The sequence below is a fragment of the Molossus molossus genome, unplaced genomic scaffold (assembly GCF_014108415.1).
Source record: "Molossus molossus isolate mMolMol1 unplaced genomic scaffold, mMolMol1.p scaffold_m16_p_4, whole genome shotgun sequence".
NCBI lineage: Eukaryota > Metazoa > Chordata > Mammalia > Chiroptera > Molossidae > Molossus > Molossus molossus.
The window spans coordinates 68,739,240-68,759,759 of record NW_023425377.1 but is presented as its reverse complement, the minus strand read 5'-3'; the positions used below and the strand labels follow the sequence as shown (position 1 = coordinate 68,759,759).

General features: G+C 46.7%; 1 protein-coding gene and 1 pseudogene across 1 annotated transcript in view; one reads left to right on the top strand and one right to left on the bottom strand.

Annotated features, from left to right (window-relative positions):
• LOC118615230 (cytochrome P450 4F22) overlaps positions 1-18,226 on the top strand; it is a 30,897-nt gene extending 12,671 nt beyond the window's left edge. The window contains exons 3-13 of the mRNA XM_036239921.1: positions 898-1,042; positions 6,516-6,569; positions 6,677-6,804; positions 7,004-7,125; positions 11,377-11,644; positions 12,846-12,912; positions 13,021-13,150; positions 16,021-16,154; positions 16,912-16,976; positions 17,610-17,692; positions 18,049-18,226. Of these exons, the coding sequence (XP_036095814.1) occupies positions 898-1,042; positions 6,516-6,569; positions 6,677-6,804; positions 7,004-7,125; positions 11,377-11,644; positions 12,846-12,912; positions 13,021-13,150; positions 16,021-16,154; positions 16,912-16,976; positions 17,610-17,692; positions 18,049-18,226 (1,374 nt within the window). The remainder of the gene's footprint in view (positions 1-897; positions 1,043-6,515; positions 6,570-6,676; positions 6,805-7,003; positions 7,126-11,376; positions 11,645-12,845; positions 12,913-13,020; positions 13,151-16,020; positions 16,155-16,911; positions 16,977-17,609; positions 17,693-18,048) is intronic.
• LOC118615231 lies at positions 8,909-9,295 on the bottom strand (annotated as a pseudogene).
• Positions 18,227-20,520: the final 2,294 nt, after the last annotated feature.

Here is a 20,520-nt window from a genome sequence, read left to right as displayed (position 1 = left end):
CTCGTTTTGTCACCTCCCCACTTCCTTACCCGTGGATTTTAGAAATCACCATCCCAAATAAGCCTCTTGCTCTAGAACCCTGTCTCAGAACCTGTTTCTGGAGAGGCCAAACCAGGACAGTCACTTACTGACCTGTCACTTTAGACAAAGAAATAATAGCAACTCTATCACTGGGTTCTTGTGTGAGTTGAACATATAAATCTATGAAAAATGCCCTGAGCAGTGCCCAACATTGCAAGCACACATATATGTTAAATGTGACAGTAGTAGTAATATTTTATTACTAACAGAGCAAGAACTTGGTAAATGCTAACCGTTATCATTATTGTGTTTACTGTCCCTGTTTTTTATTAATCCTCACCTGAGGATATTTTTCTCTTGCTTTTAGAGAGAGTAAAAGGGAGGGAGGGAGGGAGGGAAGGAGGGAGAGAGAGAGAGAGAGAGAGAAACATCAGTGTGAGAGAGTCACATTGACTGGTTGCCTCCCACGTGACCTCGACCAGGGCTGGGGATCAAACCTGCAACCCAGGTACATGCCCTTGACTAGAATAAAACCTGCGACCCTTTAGTGCACAGGCCAACGCTATAACCACTGAGCAACACAGGCCAGGGCCTGTCCCTGTTTTTATTTCTTGAACATCAGCTGTGTGTCAGGCCCCATGTTAGGGTTCCCATGCTTTGTTATTTCATGAATCCTCTCAACTTTCGTTGGACAGAGTTGATTCTTCCCCACTTTTCAGATAAGAAGGTGGAGGCTCAGCAAGTTTCAGCCAACTGTCTACAATCATGTAGCACTTCTTGGCTTGTTTTGAGGACAGGGGAGGTGTCAAGAGGAAAGAACTGGGGGAAGCTGGAGCTGGGCACCTCCTCACTATCCTTCCGTACCATCCCCCACAGTATCTCCCGAATGAGACGGGCCTCCAGAATGAGAAGAAGGTGCTGGACAACATGCACCATGTAATTCTGGTGTGGATTGGACCTGTCCTGCCACTCTTGGTTCTGGTGCACCCTGACTACATCAAACCCCTTTTGGGAGCTTCAGGTAGGTGGCCTGGGCCTCTGAGTGATGGGTAAACCCCCAACTCCCAGAGTCCACCAGGGCTTCTAGGCAGGTGGGCTATCCAGAAGAAGGGTCATTTGAGTAGGGCTTTGAAGGATGAATAGGAGTTCACCAAAGCAGAAATAGCAATACAGAGAGTGGGAACAGCATGGGAAAAGGTGTGGCTAATAGAGTCCCATGAACTTTGAGAGGATGCCCATCCACTGGAGGTCAGAAATAAACACGTTCGGATAAGTAGTTGTTTGTTCACAATTTTGTTAACTGGTTGTTACTCAATTCTAATGGCATTCTCATCATTTGGGTTCTGACTATTCCAACCTTTAACCTTCTTTCTTTACCTGGGCTGACTCTGACTGGTGGAGAGGAAAATATAGAAGGATTGTTTCTTCCTTCTGCAGTCCACACCTACCCGATGGGGCAGGACTCCCAAGTGTACTTGTCAAGCTCTTGTTTCACCCTTAACACCCTTAACTCCGATGACCCTCCCCTTCTCCAGGAAGGTTTCCCTCCATAGCCGTCTATTCTGGACTTTCCCATTCTCAGTCCTAACCATTCGGGGCTGAGTATGTCTGTGTTTGACTCTATCTTTTTCATAAGTGGGGCTCTGGATCCTCAGTGTGGTCTCTCATGTAGCTGGATACTTCCAAAAGCATCAGGGGACATTTGAGAGAGCAGGGATGGGAAAGAAAGAGCCCCAGGAATTTTAGGATCCCTTGCCTCCACTTGGGCCTCTACACACACACATCTGGAGATTGCCTTTGAGGATGGCACTGGGAGCTGCCATTCTTCCCTACCTGAGTGATGCCCTCCTCATGCCTCTATGTCCCCATTGTTGTGTTTGTGAGGGAGACCCTCCCCACTGCACAAAGGGGGAAACTGAGACCCTGGGAGAGATGACTCTTCCAATGGATGAGCACTAAGTGTGGGAAGAACCCTGGGGCCAGGACTTGGGTGGGCTGCCTTAGAATCCTGACTGGAGCACATTCTTGCTTTGTGACTCAGAAATTCATCCAGCCCCTCAGGGCCTCAGTTTCTGATCTGTAAAAAGGGACTGTTATGAAGATTTAAAAATATAATGTAGGCAGGTGCTAATAAGGGTTTCTTCTCTTTTGCCTTTTTAATGTACTTTGTTTTCTTTCTCTTCCTGACTTTCTTTTTTCCTTCTCATCCACCCCTTCCCTCTCCTCCTCAGAGCATCAGTTTCCTAAGTATCATCCTGCATGGTTTGAGACTCCAAGTAGAGCCCCAGCATGGGCTTGACACTTAGCAGATGCTCAAGTTTTTTCCTCTCCTCTTCCCTCCCTGAGGACAGGCAGGATATCCACCGCCTACCCCACTAGAGGAGCAGGATGGGGGACTTCAGGTTGGGAAGGGTGGAGCTGTGAGTCAGGCGAGGCCCGGCCTTAGGGTGCCTCTGCCCCTCCATGCCTGCTCACCTGGAATGGGTCAGGCCTTGCCCAAATCTCAGATGCCATCTCCCTCCGGGGCCTTCTTGGGGGCCACCCCTGGGGGTCTTGCTGCTTTGAGCTTAAACCAGCACAGCTGATGGGCCCCGAGGAAGGCATGAGTCCTCTTGGAACCTCTGCGGGTTTTTTTTTTTTTTTTTCAATCTTCTAATGGGCATTTGGGATAGAGAACATTAATGGAAGAAAGTAGGTGAAAATACTTTACAGAGGACAAGGCATAATCTATAGGCATATAATTATAGCATGTTTTATACATTCATTTTTTTATTGAGATGAAATTCACATAACATATAATTAACCATTTTAAAGTGTAAAATCTTAGCGTGTAAGATAATTAGTGTGTCCACAATGTTGTGCAATAATCAGCTCTAGTTTCAAAATGTTTTCATGACCCCATAAAACACCCTGCGCCTATTAAGTAATCACTTGCCATTTCCCCATCTCCTATGGATTTTTTCTACTTTGGATATATCATAGGAAAGGAATTATACAGAATGTGGTCTTTTGTGACTGAATTCTTGCACTCAGCATGTTTTTGAGATTCATCCACGTTGTATCAATTATTAGGACTTTATTCCTTTTATTTTATTTTATCTTTTTAACCCTCACCCAAGGATATATTTACATTATCATCTGATAGAGTGGGAGGGAGGGAGGGTGAGAAAGGGAGAGAGAGAAATATCGATGTGAGAGACACATCAACTGGTTGCCTCCCGCATGACCTGACCAGGGCCGGGGACGAACTGAAACCGAGGTACGTGCCTTTGACCAGAATCAAACCCACGACTCTTTGGTCCCCAGGCTGACACTCTAACCGCTGAGCCAAAATGGTCAGGGCAGGACTTCATTTCTTTTTTTTTTAACTTATCGTTATTATTGAATATATTACAGATGTTCCTCCTTTTTCCCCTATTGACCCCCTGTTTGTCTCTCTCTCTCCGCGCCTGCCCCCTTCCTGCCTTTCCCCACACTGTTGTCTGTGTCCATTGATTATGCATATATGCACAGAAGTTCTCTGGTTTATTTCTTCCCACCCTCCCACCCCCCTTTCCTTTGAGGTTGGTCAGTCTAACAACCAATTTGTACTTCTTAATCTCTTCACCTTTTTCACCCATTCTCCCAACCCCCCTCCCATCTACTTTATTCCTTTTTAAAGGCTGAGTAATAGTCTATTATATGCATATACCATAATTTGTTTATACACTCATCTGTTGTTGCTTCTACCTTTTGGCTGTTATAAATAAAGCTGGTAAGAATATGTGTGTACAAGTTTTAGTGCGGACATTTTTTTTTTATTTCTCTTGGATAGATACCTAGGAGTATTTACCAAAAAAAATTGTGGGGTCATATGATAATTCTATGTTTAACATTTAAGGAACCTCCAAACTGTTTTCATAGCAGCTATGCATTCAGTTTTTACTAACAGGGATACCATAAGGCAGGCAGGATTGTTCTGTTTTTCCTTTGGCAGCTGAGGACATGGAGGGGCACAGTAGTAACATGTCCAGGTTTACACAAGTAGTTAGTGGTAGGGCTGGAATTTGAACTCAGACTTGGCCAGCCCAGAGACCAAGCTCTTAACCAGAGTGATATGCAGCTTCCTACTGGGCACTGTGTGTGGGCTTGCCTTCCTTCCTTCCTTCCTTCCTTCCTTCCTTCCTTCCTTCCTTCCTTCCTTCCTTCCTTCCTTCCTTCCTTCCTAGAGGATATTTATTTTACCATTGGTTTTTTTTAGAGAGAGTGGAAGTGAGAGAGGATGGGAGAGAGAGACACAGAGGGGGGGGAGAGGGAGAGAGAGAGACAAACAGAGAGAGAGAGAGAGAGGGAGGGAGAGAGAGAGAGAGAGAGAGAGAGAGAGAGAGAACATCTATGTGAGAGAGACATATCGTTTGGTTGCCTCCTGCATGGGGGATCGAATCTGGGTACATGCCCTTGACAAAGAATTGAATCCAAGACCCTTTGGTGTGTTGGCTGATGATCTATCCACTGAGCAACATTGTCCAGGGTGGGAGCTTTTCTTATATGACCTCTTTCAGAGTATACTTTACTATCCCCTTTTTACTGGAGGGAAAATTTATGGAAGAGGCAGCCTGAATACAAACTCTCCTGGCTTTGAGTGGTTAAGGTTGGAGCAAAGGAGAAACCCAAAGATGGGAAAACAAGGGTTCAGTTGGGGAGAGGGTTTGGAGAAGACTTTCTGGAGGAGGCATTAGGGAATCTGGACTTTGAAGGATGCATAGAAGTTTGCCAGATGAGTATTTCAAGTGGAGGATCCTGCCAGTACAAAGGCTCAGATATGTGTAAGTGCCAGGGGAATTCAGGTGACTTGGGTTCTCTGGGGTGAAGATGATGTGTGGAGAAGTAAAAAATGAGACAGGAAGGAGCTGGACTCAGAGTAACTTTGTGCAAAGTGAATGAGCTTGCGTTTTACCCTGGAGTGATTGGGAGCCATGGAGGTGTTTGAGAAGGACCACCACTGGACAGGTCTGTGAGTCAGAAAGACTTCCGTGGGGGGGGTCCTAGCCTGGAGTTCGGAGAAGAGAGGAATGATTAGACTCCCACTTTCCTCTCCAATATTTTCTCTTCCAGGAAGCTTGCCTTGACTTCCATCAGCCTTTTCTCTGTGCCTCCCTTCTCTCCTGGCACACTTCCTACCTTCTTGATAATTGCATGATGTGCCTCTGCTTCCCTTTCTCACTCCACCCTGAGCTCCTCCAGGCAGGGTGTGGAGCTGAGCCATCTCTGGGTCTCCAGCATCATCCAGCATGGGTTGGGCACAGAAAGGTGGCAGAAGAGGTGTGTGTTAAATGGGAGAATGAATGAGTAGACAGATGACTGCATGATTGGCCAATTCCTGGGGAGTGTGTGTGCAGGCGGCTGAGTCACAGCTCTGGTAAAATGTGACTTCACTTGCGTTTCAAGTACTTCTTTCCTGGGCCCCTGCCCATTCTATCCCAAATCTGTTTAGCATATAGAAAGGGAACTCAGTTAGTCACTCTCTCACTTACCCATTCATTTATTTATCCATTCACTAATTTGTTCACCTTTTCATTCATTCATTCGTTCATTCTTCGTTTGTTCGTTCATTCATTGGTTCATTCATTCATACAATAAAAACTTACTTAGCACCAACATATCAGTGATCAGACATAGTCCCTCTCCTCCAGGGGATTGTAACTTGATGGACACAATCCAGAGTGGTTGGTGGTGGAGGGTATGGCATGCAAGCACAGACTAGAAGGATGAGAAAACAGTGTTTGAGGCAGAGAGGGCATGTGATGGAAAGTCTCAGAGCAGAGAGAGAACACAGTTTTTTCCAAGGAGCTGAGAAAAGTTTTGTGATGTTAGAACATTAAGTGTGTTGGGGGTGGGATGGTGATAGAGATGCCTGAATGTCTTTGGAGAGCTCTGGACTGGGATAGATCATTCCGAGTTTTGAAAATGGGGTGAGCAACTGGTGCAGGAAAGGGACATAGTTTGATCTAGTCGGATAAGATCCTCATTGGGCCAGGGTTCAGGATAGGCTAGAGAGGGCAAGGCTGGAGGCTGGGAGCACAGAAGGTATAATTCAGATGGCCTGAGCTTGTGGAAAAGTAGGGATGGATTAAGTTGAAGAAGGCCATTCTGGATGGGGAGCACAACTCAGGCAAAGGTTTGGAAGTGAGAGACATCATGTGGGATTATTTAGTGGATGTTGATAACAAGGTGGGAGAGACACACAGGAGCAAGATGGGACAGAGATTTTGATGCTAACCAGAGCTTGAACTTTTTTTACCAGGGTGATAGGGAGCCAATGGGAGGTGTTTGAGCAGGGGAGCCTCATGTTCAGGTCAGCATGTTATAAGGATCTTTCTGGGGTAGGTGTTAGGATGGATTGGAGGGGTGAGATGGGAGGTCAGAGCCCAGAGAGGAGCCCCCAAAAGGCCAAAAGCAGTGGTCAAGGGTTAGAATTCTATTTTGAGTCATCATTGCCTTGTCTGTCTCTACAGCTGCCATTGCCCCCAAGGATGACCTTTTCTATGGCTTCCTGAAACCTTGGCTGGGTGAGTTCAGGACTGTGTAGGCTTGAGGGAAGTGGGAATGGGGCATACATTTTCTTGGAATGTTTCAGAGTAATAGGAGAGACCCCTACCCTGTCTTCTGGGCCTAGGAGATGGGCTGCTGCTCAGCAAAGGTGACAAGTGGAGCCGGCACCGCCGCCTGCTGACACCTGCCTTCCACTTTGACATCCTGAAGCCCTACATGAAGACATTCAACCAGTGCACCAACATCATGCATGTGAGTCCCAATGTTTCATGGGAAGAGGTTGTCCTAGAAGTGAGATGGCCAGGCTCCAACTCGTGGGTGAGCCATGTGATGTCACGAAGCCTCACTTCCTTTATCTATACTGGGCTTGTAGTGAGCATACAGCTAGGTCATTGTCAGCCAGGCTTTCGGTCTGTGGTCTTTGTGCCCATTTGCTATCTCTCTCTTCCAGGCTAAATGGCGGCGCCTGGCAGAGGGTCCAGTGGTCTCCCTTGACATGTTTGAGCATGTCAGCCTCATGACCCTGGACAGTCTTCAGAAATGTGTCTTCAGCTACAATAGCAACTGCCAAGAGTGAGTGTGGCCTACCTGGGGAAGACAGAACCAGCTGCTTTATAAAGGGCAAGGTGGTGGGAGGAGAAATTTGATGTAAGGCACCTTTGGGTTGCTGGTGCTCTGCCAGACAGGCTGTGTGGTTCCAGGAAACTGACATCATGCCTCTGAGCCTGTTTTCTTATTTCACCCTCCCTCAAAGAATCCTAATTCCATCCCCATAGTCATGGTGTGAGAATTAAATGAGATAATATAAGTCAGTGGCTTTGAACATAATATGTGCTCAGTAAATTCTAGTTTCCCTCATTCCTCTACAAAGACTATGTGGTCTTTGGAAAGTATCCCACACTTTCTGAGCCTCTGCTTCCTTGTTTAATGACAATCCCTGACTGTCTGAGAGGTGCTTTAAGAATAAAATGATGTTAGCACAGCCCTAGAACACAGTAGATGCTTAGTGAGTATTTGTTGAATGAATTAGTAAAATAACCATTGTCCTGGTTCGTTCGTTCATTCATTCATTCATTCATTCATTCATCAGATATTCACTGTGTACCTACTATGTGCCTGGCATTATGCTAGCTACTGGGAATATGGTAAGGAAACACACAAAAATCCCATTTCTTTGGAGTTTATAATCTAGGCAGGGATATAAGGAATAAGGGACATAATGAGTGTCAAGTTTGTAGCACATAGTAGGTCCTTAACAAAAGCTTCTGGCTTTGTTACTCTGGGCCTTGTAGGGGTATGTTTCAGTTGGGTAAGGTGGAGATGATCTTAGTGATTAATTACTTAAATCAGGAAATATTTACCGAGTGCCCACTATGTGCTAGTACTGGACTAGGCACTGTAAATACAGTGGTCATTAAAACAGAAAGAACTTGCTCTTCTGGAACTTATATGTTGGTGGGAGGAAAGCAATAACCACGAACAAAAAAATAAACCAAAAAGTTGACAGACTGTGATAAGTGTATGAAAACAAGCACACTTCAGGACCAAGGACAGCCTCTTGAACCACTGCCCCACTGATTCGTTGTTATTATTATTTTTTATCCTCGCCTGAGGATATGCTTTAATTGACAGAGAGAGAGAGAGAGAGAGAGAGAGAGAGAGAGAGAGAGAGAGAGAGAGAGAGATTAATGTGAAAGAAAAATATCAATCAGTTGCCTCCTGTATGCACCCTGATTGGGGATGGGACCCACAAACTAGGTATGTGCCCTGACTAGTAATTGAACCTGAAACCTTTTGGTGTATGGGATGATGCTCCAGCCAACTAAGCCACCTGGACAGGGCTGTTGTTATTGTTTTAATAACAACTTTACTGAGATGTAATTCACATACCATATCATTCACCCATTGAAAGTACACAATCCAACCATAATCAATTTTAGAGTATTTTCACCAAAAAGAAATCTTGTACATTTTATTTTATTTTATTTTACTTTAGTTTGGTATATGACCTTTATTGAGCTTATCCACCAGAGTGGAAATAATGTCTGTAACCAAATGTTTGTTAATGTAACTTTTGCATCATAATTAAAATTCAAACAGTTTTGAAAAAACAGTCATCTCAATCAAAACTCACTACATCAGAATCAATAGCTTCTTTGACGCCACAGTAACACTTAAATATGGTTAAGACTCAAATGCAGAAATTTGGTTGATAGAAAAGCTAACTAAACTTCCAACTTGCTCATATAGAATTACAAAAAGGTAAAATTGTTTTTCACAGAGATATAGTCCACTGGAATCACCAACACTGGACAGCTGTATTTAGACTATTGAGAATAAGAAATCCAAGCACCCTTTAGATAGTCCTCTGCTGTCCTTTCTTCCTGAACAGAGGTTTGTGGGTGTGTGGAATGACACTATCACCAGCAACTGTAGCCTTGATGAAAAAGTCCAATCCTTCATCTCCGTGAATAGCAAGTTGCAAATGAGGAGGGGTAATTATGCTGTACCTTTAAGTCTTTTGATATATTTCCTGTCAATTCAAGTACATGTGTGGTGAGGTGCTCCAGGATGACTGCGCTGTAGACAGCAGCAGTCACACCCACACGTCCTTGGCTGGTCATCCTGGAATCTAGGTGTGGATAAATACAGCCCACCATAAACTGTAAGCCAGCTCTCTGTGAGCAAGAAACCACCATTGTCTTGGCCTTTCTGGGGTCCTTTCAGATTTACTGCCAGCCATTTCAAATTCTGCTGAAACTCAAACAACCACAAGGCAGAGATGGGACTAGGCAGACACCCAGCAACATCCTACCACCTACACTGTCACACTGTGATTCAAATTGCCCCTGCATATTTTAGCACTCCTGCACCCCCGTACCCACTTCTCCTCCAGGTGCAGGCAATCACTAATCTTCCTTTTGTATCTATAGATCAGTCTATTATGGAAATTTCATAGATGGAATTATACAGACTTTTGTGTCTGGTTTCTTTTACTCACCATATTGTTTTCAGATTTATCCATGTTGTAGTATGTATCAATAATTCATATTTTAAATTGCTGAATAATATTCTATTTACTGCATAGTAACACATTTTGTTTATTTAGTTATTTGTTGATGGACATTTGGGTTATTTTCACTATTTGGCTACTATGAATAAGGCTGCTATAAACATTCATGCACATGTTTTTATTTATTTTTTTAAAATATGTTTTTATTGATTTTTTTAGAGAGAGAGGAAGGGAGAGAGAGATAGAAACGATGTCAGAGAGAAACATCGATCAGCTGCCTCCTGCACGCCCCCTACTGTGGCTCGAGCTTACAACCCAGGCATGTGCCCTGACCAGGAATCGAACCGAGTCCTCTCAGTCCATGGGACAATGCTCAATCCACTGAACCACACAGGTTGGGCTCATGCACAAATTTTTGAGTGTATATATGTTTTGAATTTTCTTGGGTATATACCTTGGAGTGGAATTTCTGGGTTATATGATAATTCTGTGTTTAACTTTTAGAGGAACTGCCAGAATTTTTCCTAAAGTGGTTGCACCATTTTATGATCCCACCAGTAGTAGGCGAGAGCTGTAATTTCTCTGCACCCTCACAAATACTTGTGATTATTTGTCTTTTTGATTAAAGCCATCCTAGTCAGGGTGAAGTAGTATCTCATTGTGGTTTTGATTTGCCTTTCCCTAACAGCTAATGATGCTGAGCATCTCTTTATGTGTTTGTTGCTCCCCCTTTTTTTAACTCCTCACCTGAAGATATTTTTTTCCATTGATTTTTTTTTAAGAGAGAGTGGAAGAAAGGGATGGAGGGGAGAGAGAAACATTGATGTAAGAGAGACACATTGATTGGTTGCCTCCCATGCATGCCCTGATTGGGGCCAGGGATCAAACTTGCAACCCAGGCATGTACCCTTGAATGAGAATTGAACCTGTGACCCTTTGGGGCACAGGCTGACACTCTAACCATTGAGCAATACCAGCCAGGGTTGATGGCCATTTTTGCATCTTCTCTGGAGAAATGTCTGTTCATATCCTTTGCCCATTTTTAAATTGAAGTATTTTCTTTTCTATTATTGAGTTTTAATAGTTCTTTATATAGTTCAGATACAAGTTTCTCATCAGATACATGATTTGCAAATATTTTCTTCCACTCTGGGTTGCAGCAATTTAGTTTTAGTGATGTTACATCAATTTGGAAGTCCTCATTCCTCTTTGGGCCTGTTCTAACATGCACCAGGTTTTGGTTTTATTCAGGTATAGTGAGGCCGACAGATCAGAAAATGGTTGCCATTGAAAAAATAGTTCATTACTTACAGTTCCCAGGAGGGGAAATGACACATTACACAGGGCCCCATGGGGAAGCACCAGGAGAAAGCATGGTAAAAGCCTTTTTGGGGTGTTTCTAGGAATAAACAGGAAATGCAGGGTATGCAGGTTTAGGACTGGCTAGTTTGAATCATTTCAGTAGGCTCTGGGGTAAAAGGGTGCCCCTAGTTGTCCAGTACTTGTCCCTGCGTTGATTAAGGCAGGTGGAGTGGTGATAGGGGCTCAGTCCGATAAAGTTTGGAGTAGGGGCTATGGATTGGTTGGTTTGCAAAAGAAAGGTATGTTCCTGGGTGAGTCTCTAAGAACTGGCTAGTCCTGGGAGGGGCAGTGTCTCTAGTCAGCAAGGTCCCAGACGGTAGAGCATCAAGAATACAAAAAAATAAGAAAATATAATTAATCCAGGGCCTCGCTTTATCACCTACCCACTGGGAGAGGAAGCTTGTCCTAGGGAATGGGCCTACACTCATGGCCCTTCTTCTCCCTTGCAGGAAGATGAGTGATTACATCTCAGCCATCATTGAACTGAGCGCACTGGCGGTCCGACGCCAGTATCGCCTGCACCACTACATTGACTTTATCTACTACTGCACAGCAGATGGGCAGCGTTTTCGTCATGCCTGTGACACCGTGCACCGCTTCACCACGGAGGTCATCCAGGAGCGGCGGCGGGCACTACGCCAGCAGGGGGCTGAGGCCTGGCTCAAGTCCAAGCAGGGCAAGACCTTGGATTTCATCGATGTGTTGCTCCTGGCTAAGGTGAGGCTGGGCCCTGCCCAGGACGGCCCCTTCATGAGTTGCACGAACTGCCTAAAATACTGAATGTCCAAACTATCTTAGACATAGGATTTAGGCAGATGCAAAATATGTAAGACTTAACTATATTCATTTGCTAGGGCTTCTGTAACAAAGCGCCATATACGAAGTTGCTTAAACAGAAATTCATCTCAGTTCTGGACGTAAGAAGCCTGAGATCAAGGTGTCGGTTGGCAGAATTGGTTTCTTTTGAGGCCTCTCTCCTTGGCTTGTAAATGGCCATCTTCTCCTGCATGTTCACATGGTCTTCCCTTTGTGCAGGTCTGTGTTATCTCCTCTTCTTATAAGGACTCCAGTAGTATTGGATTAGGGCCCACTCTAATGAGCCCATTGTAATTTAATTACTTCTGCAACAGTCCTAGCTCCAAATACTCTCATATTATGAGGTCCTGGAGGTTAGGACTTCAACAAATGAGTTCTGGAAGTGGGCATGGGGGGAAAGACAATTTAGTCCACAACACTTACAAAGATGAAATACATGACCTTTCCCGACCAGTGTGGCTCAGTGGTTGAGCATCGACCCATGCACCAAGAGGTCGCTGGTTCAATTCCTGGTCAGGGCACATGCCCAGGTTGTGGGCCTGATCCCCAGTGGGGGACATGCAGGAGGTGGCCAATCGATGTTCTCTCTCATTGATGTTTCTATCTCTCTCTCTCCCTTCTTCTCTCTCTAAAATCAATAAAGAAAAAAAATACATGACCTTTAAGACACGTAACTTGCAGAGATAGGTGGTCACCCATTTGTGGTGCTTCTGTGGAATTTCTGAGTAGCACTTGGGTTCTGGATTCAGACAGTCTTAGACTCCAGTTCTGACTCCGAAGTTTCAAGGATGCTTGGCCTTAGTCATCTGACTCTTCCTTCTGAGCCTCAGTGATGTCATTTATGATGTGATGATCACATGACTTGATCACGATTGTTGGTGCTAGGAGATATTCAAGAAACACAAACCCCTTTCTTCCACTCACCTTTGACTCTCCTTCCCTGTTTTCGTCTTTCTTAGATAAGTTGCATGCCTCCATCTTCCTAGAATCTTTTCCCTTGCAGCTGGCTTAAGAGGGGGGGGGCATCTTTGACTCTGGAGGAGCCCCTAGCATATAGAGGGTGGGATGAAGTGGGCTGAGCCTTGTCTACTGCCCATTTCAGGATGAAGATGGAAAGGAACTGACAGATGAAGACATCCGAGCTGAGGCGGACACCTTTATGTTTGAGGGTGAAGACGTGCGGCAAGGCTGGGGGAGGATGGGGGGGGCACCCATTGTCTGAAGATAGCACCTCTGCTATCTCCAGGAAGCCTCCATTTGAGCTCATCTGCCTGCAGGTCATGACACAACATCCAGCGGGCTCTCGTGGGTATTGTTTAACTTGGCCAAGTACCCAGAGTACCAGGAGAAGTGCCGGGAAGAGATCCAGGAAGTCATGAAAGGCCGGGAGCTGGAGGAGCTGGAGTGGTCAGTCTGGGGTCATGGGGATTGTGGGGGCAGGTTGAGCCTTGGGTGTGTATCTCTCTGCTCTACCACTTATTGACTTTCTGACCTCAAACTAGTCACTTAAGATTCTTGAATTTTAATTTCTTTAACTGTAAAACAGGATGACAACAATGTATCTGCCTAGCTCATAATGCAGGAGTTCTTAGTTAGTAGTGTCTTAGTTAGCACTGGTGGCAATAACGCTGCATAACAAACAGCCTCTAAACTCACGGGTTTGCAGCAAGCATTTATGTTATATCTTGCTCTTGCCTGCACATATTTCTTGCTCTTGTCTGCATATTACTCTTGTTACTGCTGGGTGATACTGAATTGAATGGGGTTGCTTCCGAACTGAGGTTTGGATTTAGGTCTGTTCCACATATCTCCTCATTCTCCTTGAACCAGCAACTGCTCTGGGTGTGTTTGTCTCAAGGTAGACTTCAGAAGCACAAAGTGCCACACACTTTTGAAAAAATGTGTGACATTGATTAATAAAATTATATAGGTTTCAGAGGTACAATTCTTTTTTTTTTTTATCCTCACCCGAGGACATTTTTCCATTTTTTGTTCAGATAGAATGGGGGGTGGGGGGGAGAGAGAGAGAGAGAAACATCAATGTGAAAGGGACACATCGAGTAGCTGCCTCCTGCACCACCCAACCAGGGCTGGGGACAAACTGCAACCGAAGTATATGCCCTTAGCAGGACCCGAACCTGGGTCTCTCTGGACCGCAGGCCGACGCTCTAACCGCTGAGCCAAACCGGCCAGGGCCAGAGGTACAATTCTTAATATATCATCTGTATGTTGTATTGTGTGTTCACCACTCCAAGTCAAGTCTTCTTCTATCACCACTAAGAGCCACACAACTTTCCCTGGCCATTTTGGCTCAGTGGTTAGAGTGTCAGCCCGCAGACCAATGAGTCATGGGTTCGATTAAAGTCAAGAGCACATACCTCAGTTGCGGTTTATCCCCGGCCCTGGTCAGGTCGTGCGGGAGGCAACCAGTCAATGTGGCTCTATCACATCGATATTTCTCTCTGTCTCTCACTCTCCCTCCCCCCCACTCTATCTGATGATAAATAGAAAAATATCCTTGGGTAGGGAATAAAAAAAAAAGAACCACACAACCTGCCTGGCCAGTGTGGCTCAGTGGATTGAGCATCATCCCATGGACTGAGAGGACTTGGTTCGATTCCCAGCCAGGGCACGTGCCCAGGTTGCAGGCTTGATCCCCAGTAGGGGGCATACAGGAGACAGCCAATAGATTTTCTCACTCCCTTCCTCTTCCTCTAAAAAATCAAATAAAGATATATATATCTCCACACAACTTAAAAACAACTTAAAACCTCTGCTTGCATTGTAACATTCCATTACCTACAAAGCAAGTCGTGTGGCCAAGTGCAACACAATTGGGATGGTAAATATATTCTACCGATCTAAGTGGAAGGCACTGAAGAATCACAGGGCACAGGGCACAGGTGTATAATTCAAATACAAGAGGAAGTGAAGAATCAGGAACAATAATCCAACTGGTTTCATATATGTGTGTGTAGAGCTGCTTCTAGGTGAAAACACAGCATTAAATAACAATGAACAGTGAGAAAGTGGTTCAATGTCAAACTTTCAAATTATGAACTCAGGGAGAAACTCTCAGTTGGGTGCTATCAGATCTTCAACACCTTGCTAACTGCTTTTAAAAAATATCCTCACCCAAGGACATGATTAGAGAGAGGAGGGAGGGAGGGTGAAAGAGAGGGAGGAGAGGGAAAGGGAGAGAGAGACACACACACAGAGAGAAACAGATGTGAGAAAGCAACATTGATCAGTTACCTTCCATATGCTCCCCAACAGGGAAACAAACCTGCAACTCAGGTATGTTCTCTGACCTGGAATTGAACAGGCAACCTTTCAGTGCATAGGACAATGCTCAACAAACTGAGCCATTCTGGCCAGGCACTAAGTGACTTTTTAGCAAAGGGAGAAGATGCTCCAGTTTCTAGGAGATGGTGCCTAGTGAGAACTTAAAAACTCTCTTCTGGTTTCCCAGTGATGCTTATGTTTATGACACTTTTATGCCAGGCATGCTGTTTGCCCTTTATTTATTTTTATTTTATTTATTTATTTATTTTTTTAATCCTCACCCGAGGATATTTTTCCATTTTTTGTACAGATAGAGTGGGAGGGAGAGAGAGGAAGGGAGAGAGAGAGAGAAACATCGACGTGAAGGGACACATCGAGTGGCTGCCACCCGCACAACCAACCAGGGCCGGGGACAAACTGCAACCGAAGTACGTGCCCTTAGCGGGAACCGAACCCGGGTCTCTCCGGACCGCAGGCTGACGCTCTAACCGCTGAGCCAAACTGGCCAGGGCTGTTTGCCCTTTAAAGTAGCAACATGACGTTTCTTTGAAAGAGAACCTGTTGGTGTAAAGAAAACCATCTAGATCATGAACCAAGAGTTATAATTAATCCAATTTTGGCCTCTGAAAAAAGGTAAATAATAGTAAAGAAAGAGGATGTATGGGTTTTTTAATACTGAAATTGATCCACACAAGCTGGTAAATTGCTGCTGCCTGGGCCCTCTTGGCCTTCCTGGCACATCCTCCAGTGCCCCTGATTTCCACATAATTCATCAGTTAAAGGGTTAATGCTGGGCCCCCAGAAACCTGCTAGCGCTGTTCTGATTTGCTGGGAGTCAGATGCTGTGGGTTAGTTGTGTATGCAGGGCACAACCTCAAATGTCAGAAGTTGGAGCAAGTCTGAGATCCTGGATGTTTCCTGTGTAGTTGCTCCTGAGTGAGTGTGTGTGGCCTGGCCTCCAGTCACCCACGCCCCCATTCCATGCTCCCCAGGGATGACCTGGCTCTGCTGCCCTTCACCACTATGTGCATCAAGGAGAGCCTACGCCAGTTCCCACCTGTGACCCTGGTCTCCCGCCGCTGCACAGAGGACATCAAGCTCCCAGATGGGCGGATCATCCCCAAAGGTACCCACATGTGCTCCCTGCCTCCTGGCTGCTCTATTGCTCATGGGGTCTGGACATGCTCACCCCAGATGTAACATCCCTGTAGATGGGGTGGCTGTCTGTGTGGCTGTTGCTTCTGGGTGATGGGGGAGACAGTGTGTAGGGGGGAGATAGAGGTGAGTGAGTCTAGGTGTAAGGAAGCAGGAGTATGACAGGGTGAGCCCTGTGTAAGTACAGGTAGGAGAAGGTTGGTTTCATTCAGTTGCCAGATGTCCCCTGGAGACCCAGCCCTGTCCTGAGTGATGCTGGGGATCTAGAGAGGCCTCATCCTCAGGACCAGGCTGAGGAATACAGCAGGGCACAGACTTTCCCAGACACATGAGGTCAGGGCCGGGCTAAAGGGAGAGATGGGGGCTGGAGCAGCCCAAAAGGAGTGGTGGCTCTACCTGAGGAAGAATGTAGGGAGGGCTGCTTGGAAGAGGAAATATATGAGGTGAAAGAGTGCAGATGGTGAAACGCCTCCAATGCCAGATTGAGGCACTTGAACTTGATCCTCAGGGCAGCAAGGAGCCATGGGAGGTGTTTGAGCTGAGGAGAAGAAATGCCAGATATGCCTCCTCAGGGGGACATACAACAGAATTTGTCAGGGAAGGATGGGTGGGAAAGGTCGCAGATGGCTCATAGGACACCATGGCTCCAGGGAAAGCAGGGAGGGGGGTAGGTCTCCACAGGAGGCCCTGATTCCCTTCTGCCCCACTGACTTCACCCCTCCCCATAGGAATCATCTGCCTGGTCAGCATCTATGGAACCCACCACAACCCCATAGTGTGGCCTGACTCCAAGGTAAGCTCCTCCTCTCCCTCAGTTTCCTCTTCAGAAGGGGCAGTCCTGGGGCAGCAGGGCCTCCCCTGCCCTGCTTCCCAGGAAGCCAGACATCAGGGCTGGATGCAGGACTTGGGTGCCTTGCCCATTTATTCATCTATACACTGTGAATTCATTAGGTCCACAAATATTTATTGACCTCCTGCCAGACCCTGTGCTGGGTACTGAGGACAGAGAGAGATACTGTCATTACCCTCATGGAACTCACAGTGAAGTGCAAAGGAAGAAGAGCAAAAATAAGATGATTTGGGGTATTGGTAAATGTACAAAGGAAATAAAAAATGGAGTGGGGCTGGGAATAGGGAAACACTCTAGCTCATATGGTGAGGAAAGATCCTGTGGAGGAAGAGATGTTTGAGCTGAGACCTGAAAAGTGTGAAGAGCGTGAAGTGTGTTCCAGGCAGAGTTAACAGCAAGTTCAAATACCCTGGGGTGGGAATGAGCCAGGCATGCCTGAACAGCAAAAAGAGGCAGTGTGGCTGGATTGTAATGTGGTTCTTTTTCTAGTTGGGCTGCTCTCCAGACACTGAGGGAAGTGGCCAAGCTGATATGGGTGGGCCAGTGCCCAGACTCACCAAGGCTGCTCCTCTTTAGGTGTACAACCCCTATCGCTTTGACCCGGAAAACCCACAGCAGCGCTCCCCGCTGGCCTTTGTGCCCTTCTCCGCAGGCCCCAGGTAACTATTCTATGCCCCAAGTCCAAGCCAAGTGTAGGAGGAACACCCAGACCAGTGGAAAGTCAGGGATGTGCCTATCAGGGACAGAGACCACATCCCAACCAGATGTCCTATCTGCCAACCTGGCACATACTTCGTGTCCTTAATGCACCCATAAGCCCCCAAATCAGATCTGCGATAGCATCCCTAGGTATTAAGCGTAACTACTGTGTGCCAGGCCCTGAGTTCTGGGAACACAGGCTCCCAAACAGCTATGATGCATTGTCATGTTTTGCAAATGAGGAAATTGAAGCTCGGATGGGGTGGTCATTTACCCAGTCCCAGGGACCCTGCTCACACAGTCGTCCTTCCTCCAGGAATTGCATCGGCCAGAGTTTCGCCATGGCCGAGATGCGCGTGGCAGTAGCGCTGACGCTACTGCGCTTCCGCCTGAGCGTGGACCGAACACGCAAAGTGCGGCGGAAGCCGGAACTCATCCTGCGCACCGAGAACGGCATCTGGCTCAACGTGGAGTCTCTATCTCCACAGGCCTGAACGCAGTTGCTCCGTGGCGGAGCCCGGAGGCCCAGAGGCCCCGAGGCCCCGAGGCCCCAGCCCCGCCCAGAGGCCTAGGCCCCGCCCCCTAAAGACCGGGCCCCGCCCTCGAAGTCCTGTGGGCATAGGCCACGCCCCTCGAAGTCCAGGCTCCGCTCCAGGGGGCGGGGGTAAGAGTCCTCCATTGAGAAGCCTGTAGGTGCAGGTCACGCCCCTCAGGACAAGGCCCCGCCCATTGAGGTCCAGGTCCCACCCCCTGAGTGCTCATTTCAGTCCTCTTGTTTGAGGACCAAGCTAGGCCACACCCCTGGGGCCCAGACCTCACCCCCAGCATCCCACGGATTCAAGTTTTCAGGCCCCACCCACCGAGCCTTCTGAGACCCTAAAACCAGACATCTAAGGCGTCCTAGATACAAGCCCGGCCCCAAGCGGATTCAAGCGGCTTTTACATGGAAGACTTGGGAGCTGGAGCCCGAAGTCAGAGCCTTGAACCTGGACATCACCTTCCTGAGGCCCTCCAGCTCAGATGGACAAACCTCTTAGGCATCAGGCTACATCTCGTGGCCCTGCTGTTTGCTTTTCTTGTTTTGTAAACTCAGATCCTCCCTCCCAAGCCCCTTCCTTCCTTCCTTACTCAAAGGCCCTTTGCTAAGGGTTTTGACTTTTTGTAGAATAAAAGCAAGGCATACCACCGTCTACCCTCTAGCCTGACCAGACACTGACATCTGGAGCCCAGCATGAAAATGAGGGGCCGTGGACAGTTGGGAGACAGCTGAGGAGTGTTGTAAGCTAGGAGGCTGGAAATCCATTTGTCCTCAGACAGTTTGTGTATTCATTTATTTTATCAACAGACTGCAATATTAATTGTCTGCTGGCACTAGGCCAGGAGCTCAGCCGACCTGATTCCTGCCCTCAAGAGGACTGGGGACACAAGTGTTGAGCAAATAATTCTACATATAAATATTTACTGAAACTTGTGACAAGTGTTCCAAGGGACAGGCCCTTGGTGCTGGGTGAGCATAACATTTTTTTATTCTCACCCAAGGACATTTTTTGATATTTTGTTCAGATAGAGTGGGAGGGAGAGAGAGAGAGAGAAACATCGACATGAAAGGGACACATCGAGTGGTTGCCACCCACAGGACCCAACCAGGGCGGGGGACAAACTGCAACTGAGGCATGTGCCCTTAGCAGGAACCTTACCCGGGTCTCTCCAGACCGCAGGCCGACGCTCTAACCGCTGAGCCAAACCGGCCAGGGCTGGATGAGCATAACATTTGGTGGGAGTGGCTCAGGGAGAGGTTCTCTGATGCTGAAGTGGGAGTAGAATTTGAGTGGTGACAAGGGAGAGAAAAGCATTCTAGGCAAAAGGAACAGCATCTGCAAATGTCCTGAGATGATGGGGAGCATGGTGTGCTCGAGGAACTCACAAGGAGCTAGGGTGGCTGGACCTGGGGAGTAGGGCAGAACAGAGGAAGGGTGGGCAGGGACCAATAGCATAGAAACTGTGGGCCATGTCACAGTTCAGGCTTTATTCTGAGAGCAATAAGGAGTTATTGCGGGGGTGGGGGTGTGTGAGCAGGAACAGGACAAATCATGATCAGATATGGGCTGGCAGGGAGCTGGCTTGGAAGGGAGTATGGGGGGCTGGAAATCCAAAGAAGGTGGGACAGGAAGTGTGGGGGCTGAGGGGAGGGAGGAAGTTAGGATGATTTCCAAATCTTTGGCTGGGGGAACTAGGTGGTGGAGTAGTTCCTGAAATAGTGATATAGAGGGCAGGGCAATGACAGTGTCCACAATAGTCACATTAATTCATCAAATTGAACATCTACTGTGAGTCAGGCTGTGTTTGAGCTCTTGCATAACTGACATTCTAGAAAGGGGAGCAGATAACAAATGCTTAATAAACAAATAAATAAATAAATTTACACAGGGCCTTGAAGCCATTGATTTTATTGTGAGAGAAACAGGGAGCCATAAAGGGTTCTGAGCTGAGGAGGTATAAGATTTGTCATACAGTCTGGCTGCTATGTTGAATAGTGACTGTGGAAGGCAAGGATAGAACTAGAAAGATGTGGTGGGGGTGACTACATTAGTCCAGAGATGAGAGATGACAGTAGTTCCAACCAAACTCGGGGCTGTACAGGTGAAGAGGGGCAATTGGATTCTTATGAGGAATGATTGTTTTATGAAGGTAGTCCTGGCAGGTTTGCCAATGGATGGAATGTGGGATTCATGAGAAGGGCAGGACCCCAGGTTCCCAGGTTTGAGCACCTGGAAAGATGGAAGAGCCA